Source organism: Mya arenaria, chromosome 14 (genome assembly GCF_026914265.1).
Source record: "Mya arenaria isolate MELC-2E11 chromosome 14, ASM2691426v1".
NCBI lineage: Eukaryota > Metazoa > Mollusca > Bivalvia > Myida > Myidae > Mya > Mya arenaria.
The window spans coordinates 8965762-8976989 of record NC_069135.1 but is presented as its reverse complement, the minus strand read 5'-3'; the positions used below and the strand labels follow the sequence as shown (position 1 = coordinate 8976989).

The 11228-nt window shown below is 34.8% G+C and overlaps 1 protein-coding gene across 1 annotated transcript; it reads left to right on the top strand.

The window, feature by feature from the left end:
- Positions 1–4282: 4282 nt before the first annotated feature.
- Positions 4283–9002, top strand: LOC128217516 (uncharacterized). The gene is made up of 7 exons (XM_052924686.1): positions 4283–4516; positions 5112–5253; positions 6549–6682; positions 6902–7067; positions 8081–8346; positions 8638–8725; positions 8992–9002. Exons 1-7 carry the CDS (start codon positions 4424–4426, stop codon positions 9000–9002), a joined length of 900 nt encoding a protein of 299 aa, XP_052780646.1. The 5' UTR covers positions 4283–4423.
- The last annotated feature ends 2226 nt before the right edge of the window (positions 9003–11228 follow it).

Genomic DNA, 11228 nt, shown 5'->3' with positions numbered 1-11228 from the left:
TATAGTTGTGTTCTGCTTCTATACATATTCCTTACACCCAACACAGTTTTCTTCAGTGTAACCAAGTCATACATAAAAGAGTTATTTTGTTTTTAACTGCACTTATTCTATAACTTTACATGAGTTTTTAGCTCAACTATTCGAAGAATAAGGAGGGCCTTACTACTCGCCCCAGCATTGGCGTCGGCGTCTGGTTTTAGGGCAACTTATAACTCCAATAGCCTTCATTCAATTCACTTAATTCTTCACACAGTTGTTCAGGGCCATCACACAATGAGGTTAGATAACTCCATATTATCTTTTATAGCCCCTGATTGACTATGGAACTGAGGTTGAAGTTTTAGGGCAGGTTGGAATATTTATTAATAACTTCTTTATCCTTCATTCAATTGACTTAATACTTAATAACACCATATTATCCTTAATACAAGTTATGGCCCCTGATTGACTAAGAAACTAAGGTTAAAGTTTAAGGGCAGGTTAAAGTTAAGGGTAAGTTGGGATTTCAATAAAAAAAGACACTTCTATACCCTTCATTCAATCGACTTAATACTTTAGTCTTACAACAAGGTTACATTACTCCATTATAACCCTAAATACAAATTACGGCCCTTGATTGACTTTTCATGTTTTCTTTTTTTTACTTTTGACAGGCACATTTTTAGCTCGACTATTCGAAGAATAAGGAGAGCTATACTACTCACCCTGGCGTCGGCGTCGGCATTGGCATCACACCTTGGTTAAGGTTTTGCATGTGAGCACCTTTAAGTCATTATCTCAGTAAATACATCAGTTATTGAATTGAAACTTTGGATATGTCTTCCTTACTATCTTACATACTAAATTAATGAAGTTAGATAACAATTATTTGAATATAATGCAAACAATAGGCCTTTATTATTCGACTTAGAAATTCTGGTTAAGGTTTTGTGTGTAAGCACACATAGGTTAATATCTCAGCAACTACTTGAGGAATTGCATTGAGACTTGATACAATGGTACTCAACCATCCAACCTACTAAATTAACCAAGTTAGATAACTCTACTTTGCATTTAATGCAAATAATTGTCCTTTATTTATGACTTAGAAATTCTGGTTAAGGTTTTGCGTGTAAGCACACATAGGTTAATATCTCAGCAACTACTTGAGGTATTGCATTGAGACTTTATGCAACGGTAGTCAACCATCCAACCTACTTAATTAACCAAGTTAGATAACTCCAGTTTGCATGTAATGCAAAAAAATTGCCCTTTATTATTCGACTTAGAAATTCTTGTTAAGGTTTTGCATGTAACCACATTTAAGTCAATATCTCAGCAAATATATCATGTATTGCATTGAAACATTAGATATGTATTCCCAGATAACACTTTTTTGAATATAATGCAAATTATGGGCCTTTATTATTTGACTTAGAAATTCTGGTTAAGGTTTTGCATCAAAGCACACATAGGTTAATATCTCAGCAACTACTTGATGTATTGCATTGAGCCTTGATACAATGGTACTCAACCATCCAATCCACTGAAATAACCAAGTAAGATAACTCCAGTTTGCATTAAATTAAAATAATGGCCCCTTCCCTCTTTTATTCGACATAGAAGTTACCTTAGCGAATACATCTTGTATTTCATTGAAACTTTACACACAGGCTCCCATCTATTTAACCTTCTTATTTAATCAAGTAAGATAACTCTATCTCTCATAATATATAAAAAAAATCCCCTTTATTACGCGACTTAGAAATTCTGGTTAAGGTCTTGCATGTTAGCACACATAGGATAATATCTCAGCAACTATTTGATGTATTGCATTGAGACTTTATACAATGGTATTCAACCACCCAACTTAATTGAATAACCAAGTGGGATAACTGTTTTTTGCATATAATGGCCCTTTATTATAAGACTTAGAAATTCTCATTAAAATTTTGCATGGAACCACATTTATGTTAATATCTCAGCACATCATGTATTGCGTTGAAATCTAATCTAACAGTGATCCATGCATGTTTCACCAAAACTTTTCAATCCTTACACTGAAAAGCGGCGGAATAGTCGAGTGCGCTGTCTCTGTGACAGCTCTTGTTATATTCTCAACCAGGTTTTCACAAAGGGAAAACTATTTATTAGAATGACCTGTGTTTTTGTTCGGGCAGGGTGAATGGGCAGCGACAAAGTCACCTTATGTATCAAATAATTTTAGCTAGGTTTGACATATAGTGACCAGACTTGGTATATTGGAAGAGTTTATGGAGATCTTTCATGGGATTGCTTTTGAGGCCTCTAGGATCAAGGTCAAAGTTACTATTTATAGAAAAATGGTTAGTATTGAATAACTTAAGTAAGGGTCGACATATTGCGACCAAACTTAGTGTATATGAAGATTTTTCCAGAGACCTTTTATGAGATTATGTTTTTGGCCCAAAGAGTTATGGTCAAAGTCACTGTTGCTAAAAATGGAAAAATGGATAGTATTCAATACCTTATGTAGTGGTTGACATTGTGTGACCAAACTTGGTATATAAGACAAGTTTATGGAGACCTTTCTTTGGATTGCCTTTTGGCCCCCTAGGGTCAAGGTCACTGTAACTAGAAATTGATCACCAGTTGGTACTAAATAACTTTAGTTATGGTTGACGTACTGTGACGAAATTTCAAGGTCAAGGTCTCTGTTACAAAAATAGAAGAAATCAGTTGAAACTGAATCTCTTGTCAATCATTAAAAACCCCGGTTTCGTCACATCGGGGTTCATGGGCGGGGGAAGGGGGGGGGGTGAACGCCTTTATTTGCCGCGACATGCACGCCTATAACGCCCAACTCTGGTACGGCCCCTGGACAATATGCATATATACGAATAGCAATTCTGCTAACTTTAGCTTTGTTCAGACCTAAGTAAAATGAACCTTTACGAAAAATGCTCATAGATTCAAACACACTGTTTTAGCAAGAGATGAAAATTTAAGTATACACACTCTGTGGCTGATATTTTTAAACAAAGCCTTAATATATTTAGAAAATTGAATTTTGTATGACATTTGTATCAAAGAAGTTTATGAGATTTATCGCAAGGCTTGAATGAATTTTGAAAATAAGGTTTAATGTTTTAACATTCTTCATGAAAAATGAAAGATTGCAAAATTGATATTTCTTTTTTATTTGATCCAAAAACAGCTTAAGCTCAGATGAGACTTCATGTGATATTGTATCATTGACTAGTCAAGTAAAACAACTTAAACAAGACATTTTCACAAACATAATTTTCACTGAAGATATTTGAATGTGGTGTTTAAACTGTGATCTTAATGTTTTACATCGTAAATTGTTATCGCCACTTTTTTATCTGCGCTGTGCTCAACGATCTGAACCAGTGACTAGGTGTTGCTTGGATACCCTTGGACATGGTCTATGATTTCTCAAAGGGACTGTAAGACTTTGTGAGTAGCAATTCTAAAAGTATGCTAAAATAGTAAAATATATTAATCACTAAGTAGATAAATATATTAACAAAGAAAACATATTTATTTGTTTTTATTTATTTATTAAGCACTCGAATGTTCATAGTTATGTCACCTAGTGTTCCATAAAACAATCATTTCATGAATACTGTGACACGTGCATTCGACCACTGTTTGTTTTTCATAGAAAACCCGAATTGTTATTGTCTTTTGTGTCGTTTTCGGCGTTGCCGTACGAAAGAAATACTATTTACCATAGCTTAAACCGTTCAGGATATTCAAATGTAATTACATATCGATGGCGTCACTTCAAAATGCCGAAGCTGCATTTCGTTCTGTTTCGGATTTTTTTAGATAACTAAAATCATAAAGGCGAGCCGCATCTAAATGCAAAATGCCGAGTAAATAGTCCAATGAGAAAATGATGTTGCATCATGTGTTCAAAATGTCGAGTAATGATTTGACATTTCACAGAGAAGCAAAAGTGCCGAGAAATTGTTACTACAAAAATGTAAATTCGGCATTTTTTTTTTATTAAAAATGTGTTACCAAAGATTAAATACTAAAAGCCTACTGAAAACATGTGATTTTGTAGCTTCGATATGTGGAAGTGAGGCCATCGATATTCATGTTGCGAGAGATACTGCTCGCATGTATCGAGCCTATCTAACCTTTGGTTTTAATGTCAAGTTTTTCCCCTCTTTTAGACTAAAACAACAACAACAACAGACCAACGTTGGAGTTCCCTTCGCAATGCTCTTGTTAAGAGCTTAGGATGTAAACATCTTAAGCATGTTTTGCATGAATACTACCCCTTTAATTTTCTTTAATCCCGAAATTGCGCAATTTTAAAATGACTCAATAACCCTGAATATTTTCTGTAAAAAGATGTATTACTGCTTACCAACATAACTCTATCAATAATAAAACGATATGTTACATAAGGTTCTGAAGTTTTGATGAAATGTTAAGGGTGATGCTCATTGCGCATTTAGTTATTAGTGAACTCCATGGACCAATATGTGCTGAGAAGTGTTTACAGCTGAAGGATTTGGATGTAAGTTGTTTTTCTTTGAAACGTGTATTTATTTAAACACTAAAACATTAGAATATTATTATATTTTGATTTTTAATATAACAACTTTTTCTAGTATTTATCGAAACTCAGATAAATACAACACTTGGATTTTTTTCTTAACATGCACATTTTTCATTTATCAATGCCAAATGTATAATTTCTTTCTCTATGAAACTTTATGGTAATGTTTGTCTTCACGGATGGGTTGCGCTTCTTTTGAAGTAAGTCACATCATATATTGACAAGTGACCTCATGTAATTGGTCAAACGTAGTTCACTAGGTAAAATTATTTATCAAAATTTATTTTCAAACCTGGCCAGAATGTTTATATTTATAAGATATATATCACGACTGTAAATGGATAAAGTTTGGCAAAACTGGGTCACTACGTCAAATGTTAGAGAAATCTTAAGGCTATACTTTTTTGCAAATATAAATAGAACTTTTTTTTAAGTTTTAACCTAGGTCGTGTCGGATGTAGAAAAATATATCTTGAGTTCGCTGTATGATATGAACAATAAAACAATGAGTCGAAATACGAGGATTTAAAAGCTTATGTCACACTGTTTTAAGCATGTGCAGCTTGCTCCCTGGTCACTGATGGCAGAAGATGAAAGTTCATCAACCACAATCAGCGTCCAGTACCAGGGCATCATGTGGCAGGTTGACCACTGGACATTGGCTGTAAACCTCTCCTGGACTGGGCTGGCTCCTGGTATGGATCACCAAATTGTCAGTGCAGTTTACCTAGACAATTATTAAAGGACAAGTAAAGCATTGGCGTTAAATGTTTATGCGCTCACTCACTTTTCTAGTTAATTCGTAAACAAATGATCAGTTTTACTGATTTGGTGTTCGATTTTGACTTTTTAGGTAAGTTTGGGTAAAGTGCTATTGATAAGCGTTTGTGATTTCCTGCTGTCCACAGTGCATCGTCGATATTTTATTATATATATATATATATATATATATATATATATATATATAGCAGCAATATCATGAAAAGTGGTACGAATTTATTTTGGCATTTTAGGTATAAAACTAGGTAAGGGTGTCAAATATAAGAAGAAGAAGAAGAAAAATACTAGTTTGAGTATTCTAGATACATGTCATATTTTATAGTCTGTTTTTCCAGTCAAGTTCAAATATGAATGCTGTTAAATAATGCATGGGTCACAAGACCGATGTCGCTATCAATCTAGAAGGCACATTTTATTCTATGTTTATGAAACGGTATGATCTAAGAACTTAAGAAAAAATTAGACTATTGGCTTAAATATTCAACAAAACACGTACACGTACAAACACGCACGCGCGCGCGGGCGCGCGCACGCACGCACGCACGCACACATACACGTACACACACACACACGCACGCACACACGTACACACAAATACACAGAATCAGGACATGCTGGCGCTTTAAATGCTCTATTAAGTTCATGTTCAAATTATCTACAATAATGGTAGGAATTTAGGAAAATATGACAAATGAATGAAATGGATAAACTACTTTCAACATGGACAATAAGGTGTCCAGATAAAATATAAAAAATACCAATTGTAAGTAGTTTTCACATTTTCCTCGTGGTGGACGGCACTAAAATGTTGGTTATATTTGTTCACTGGGTCAACTATCAAAAATACGTTGTTTAAGGTCTGGATGGCACATACACCCTTTATCTTCGTCAGAATATCTGCCTTCATTGTTAACACTCGTATTTGTGTGTTCTTTTCCGAAGTAACGAACTCCAAGTATTGTGATTTGCGCTTCGGCGTACAAAAGCTTAAATACTGGTTATTTAAAATAATTCAAAATATTCACAGATGTTGCCAGCTTCAATAAGCACAGTGCTGAAAAGCCCGTAACACTGCCATTCATTATAGTTTAATAATGCCTTTTTCGACGAACAAAAAGACGAGCCTTGCTTTCCGCTTGTATCTAGTTCATGCTGTTTTGTAGGATAACTTTCACATTTAAACGACATAACCGTGTCTTATAATATTCAGAATCCAGGGGAAGGAAGTACCTGACTGGATTTACCTACACAATTGATGGGCCGACGGCCAATAATGAGCAGATAACTGATGGACAGACCACTGATGGGCAGATCGCGTTTGTAGTTCTTCCTTTGATGTCAGAGGTAAATACAAAACAAATCTTATTTGATGGTATCATATGAGTAATTTTCAAAAAGAAATTTGTTTCAATCATTCTTTTTTTTTAAATAAATCAACAATTCACTGTATGGTTCTTATATCTTCAATTACAAGAAAAATGCTATGGTTTTGTTCGAAATTCTTTAAATACCATTTCGCTTAAAAGATTGAATAGCATAACGTCACACTGTTTCTGTTTACAGAATGATCCTGCCAAGAACAACTGTATCATTCTACCTCACAACCACCCTGACTTAAACATGGCCTTATGGAGAGTAGATTTAGGGTCATGTGACTGCAATTTCCAGCCAATCAGCTGTGTCAAGTCTTGTACAGTCCACAGGCTATCACATAGGAACGTTGGGCTTGGTATGATGTGCTTTGCTTATTTTCGAGAAATAATTAATTTACCAATATGATACAAGAACAAGGTTTGTTTCCGGTTTCCCGACGTACACATGCACCCTTATTTGTAATATCTATCCGACATCAGAGTTTGGTTCTGACATTTTTTAATCTTTTTTAGTACATATTTTCGGTAGTTTCCTAAGCCAATGTATTGTTTATATATAGCGTTTTTGTTTTAATTCCACTTCGGTCATCTCCGCCATACGACGAGCCTCGGATCCATTCCGGTGCATTAGTAAAAGTAGTTCGTAAAATTAATAAAACATTATAATAATAATAATAATAATAAATTGTAGCGTTTCTACGTTCAAATTGAGTCCAAGCTAAGTGGATTTTTTTTTTCCATAAATAATCAAGATTCCTAACGCTTCAGTAACAGCTAAATTAAAATCTTCTTGCACCGTACTTAATGCGAAGAATTCTGACATTATAAACCGTTTTTAAATCCGTTTTCGGTGATAAATTTCCGAAGTGCTCTGATTCGTTTTAAGTTTGCCGATGATAATTGTAACTAAAATAATAACCCTGACGGTTACCTATCTTCTTTGACAGTTAAATAGGAGAAATGTTCTTTTTTCTTAACGAAAATGTACTGAATATTTAGCTGCAGTAACAGTATTTAGCAGGGCAGGAGGCGTTGTCACCCATATCCCCCTCTTATCAATTACCAAAAAGGTAAACACATTCCTAGGCTTACAAATGATGATTATAGAATACTAGTACTAAATATATTTAATGTGATAAAGTGCTAGTTACAGTTATTATAAGTCGGGGAATATGTTCGCCTTTTTGGTAATTGATAAGGGGTGGGGGTTACTGGGGTGTCACATAACAACGCACCCTGTCCCTGTGGTAGTAACATGCGGGTATTAATACCTTTGAATTATAAAATAGTTAACGTAGTATCTGTTATTATTTTGTTTTCCATCCGTTACAATAAAAACATATTCTGTTCAGCTAAATGTGTTTGACAGATGCATGCCATGTTTGGCTCAGACAAAACAAGCAAAGGGTCCGCATGTATTTCCGTGCACTTTTGATCTCAAGGGAAGTTGTAGAATTTCACATTCGTGCCCAGAATATCAACCCCTACTCCCATGTCAGTGTTGCCGTGTTTGACGATGCCATGGTTGCCAGTGTTAAACCCCTCGTGGAGCATTCAGTTGACCGGGTTGTCAATGGAGAATTCAGCGTCCTTACAAGGTTGAATAGTGTCAGGGGTACTGACTTCTATGCGAAGGTAAGAATCAGATTATTTAGTATTTTTTCATTACTTTAAGATCATTTCTTGAACTGTAAAGCAAGGTTATAAGGATATTCTTATGAGGGCAATAATATTGGCTTATATTGACAGTAGAGAAAAAGTTTTTTGTACGTCATATGGCAATTTTTTCTAAGTAATGTAATTTAGTAACGCCATAATTACGTTAATTATATATGTTATATATATATATAAAAAAGTAATTGGAATATGCATGTTCGTCCGTCAGACAGTGATTTCGTTTATCCTGTTCACGATTGTTCCCGTCAGGTGACCATGCGGTGTGGACAGGATCATTTCCTCGACTATGAGACCGACCTCACGCACCGGATACACACAACTGACTATCATGACCCAGGTATTCTAATGCATTATTATGTTTAACACATTTGACTCTAATGTTGAAAAAAAATATGATGTGTGTACAGGTTAAACGTTATCAGCGACAATTTCGCGCAGTTTCTAGCTGGGGAAATTGATGCCACGTAGCTATCGTATGTGGGTAAACATTGAAACTTGATTATATGCGTATTGTTTTTTATATGCGTAATGCGTATTGTACTTTATATGCGTATTGTACTTTATATGCGTATTGTACTTTTAATAAGTGTTGTTTCACAGCAGGACTTTCCTAACATACCCCAAATTATTTGTATGTGTATGTTTGTGTTTACCTCGAGAGGACCACTATTTTCATTGGTCCGAACTAAATTCTGACCCGAGATGACTTATTTTCATACTGGTCCTAAATTTCATGCTGAGCTCAGTTTCAATAATTTTAGCTAGGTTTGACATATAGTGACCAGACTTGGTATATTGGAAGAGTTTATGGAGATCTTTCATGGGATTGCTTTTGAGGCCTCTAGGATCAAGGTCAAAGTTACTATTTATAGAAAAATGGTTAGTATTGAATAACTTAAGTAAGGGTCGACATATTGCGACCAAACTTAGTGTATATGAAGATTTTTCCAGAGACCTTTTATGAGATTATGTTTTTGGCCCAAAGAGTTATGGTCAAAGTCACTGTTGCTAAAAATGGAAAAATGGATAGTATTCAATACCTTATGTAGTGGTTGACATTGTGTGACCAAACTTGGTATATAAGACAAGTTTATGGAGACCTTTCTTTGGATTGCCTTTTGGCCCCCTAGGGTCAAGGTCACTGTAACTAGAAATTGATCACCAGTTGGTACTAAATAACTTTAGTTATGGTTGACGTACTGTGACGAAATTTCAAGGTCAAGGTCTCTGTTACAAAAATAGAAGAAATCAGTTGAAACTGAATCTCTTGTCAATCATTAAAAACCCCGGTTTCGTCACATCGGGGTTCATGGGCGGGGGAAGGGGGGGGGGGGGGTGAACGCCTTTATTTGCCGCGACATGCACGCCTATAACGCCCAACTCTGGTACGGCCCCTGGACAATATGCATATATACGAATAGCAATTCTGCTAACTTTAGCTTTGTTCAGACCTAAGTAAAATGAACCTTTACGAAAAATGCTCATAGATTCAAACACACTGTTTTAGCAAGAGATGAAAATTTAAGTATACACACTCTGTGGCTGATATTTTTAAACAAAGCCTTAATATATTTAGAAAATTGAATTTTGTATGACATTTGTATCAAAGAAGTTTATGAGATTTATCGCAAGGCTTGAATGAATTTTGAAAATAAGGTTTAATGTTTTAACATTCTTCATGAAAAATGAAAGATTGCAAAATTGATATTTCTTTTTTATTTGATCCAAAAACAGCTTAAGCTCAGATGAGACTTCATGTGATATTGTATCATTGACTAGTCAAGTAAAACAACTTAAACAAGACATTTTCACAAACATAATTTTCACTGAAGATATTTGAATGTGGTGTTTAAACTGTGATCTTAATGTTTTACATCGTAAATTGTTATCGCCACTTTTTTATCTGCGCTGTGCTCAACGATCTGAACCAGTGACTAGGTGTTGCTTGGATACCCTTGGACATGGTCTATGATTTCTCAAAGGGACTGTAAGACTTTGTGAGTAGCAATTCTAAAAGTATGCTAAAATAGTAAAATATATTAATCACTAAGTAGATAAATATATTAACAAAGAAAACATATTTATTTGTTTTTATTTATTTATTAAGCACTCGAATGTTCATAGTTATGTCACCTAGTGTTCCATAAAACAATCATTTCATGAATACTGTGACACGTGCATTCGACCACTGTTTGTTTTTCATAGAAAACCCGAATTGTTATTGTCTTTTGTGTCGTTTTCGGCGTTGCCGTACGAAAGAAATACTATTTACCATAGCTTAAACCGTTCAGGATATTCAAATGTAATTACATATCGATGGCGTCACTTCAAAATGCCGAAGCTGCATTTCGTTCTGTTTCGGATTTTTTTAGATAACTAAAATCATAAAGGCGAGCCGCATCTAAATGCAAAATGCCGAGTAAATAGTCCAATGAGAAAATGATGTTGCATCATGTGTTCAAAATGTCGAGTAATGATTTGACATTTCACAGAGAAGCAAAAGTGCCGAGAAATTGTTACTACAAAAATGTAAATTCGGCATTTTTTTTTATTAAAAATGTGTTACCAAAGATTAAATACTAAAAGCCTACTGAAAACATGTGATTTTGTAGCTTCGATATGTGGAAGTGAGGCCATCGATATTCATGTTGCGAGAGATACTGCTCGCATGTATCGAGCCTATCTAACCTTTGGTTTTAATGTCAAGTTTTTCCCCTCTTTTAGACTAAAACAACAACAACAACAGACCAACGTTGGAGTTCCCTTCGCAATGCTCTTGTTAAGAGCTTAGGATGTAAACATCTTAAGCATGTTTTGCATGAATACTACCCCTTTAATTT

Bases quoted from the DNA above. Each gene is read 5' to 3' on its own strand.
- LOC128217516 (XM_052924686.1), top strand. From the start codon at position 4,424: ATGTTAAGGGTGATGCTCATTGCGCATTTAGTTATTAGTGAACTCCAT. The intron at 4,517-5,111 runs GTAAGTTGTTTT...CACTGTTTTAAG, and splicing joins TACAGCTGAAGGATTTGGAT to CATGTGCAGCTTGCTCCCTG. The intron at 5,254-6,548 runs GTATGGATCACC...TATAATATTCAG, and splicing joins CTGGACTGGGCTGGCTCCTG to AATCCAGGGGAAGGAAGTAC.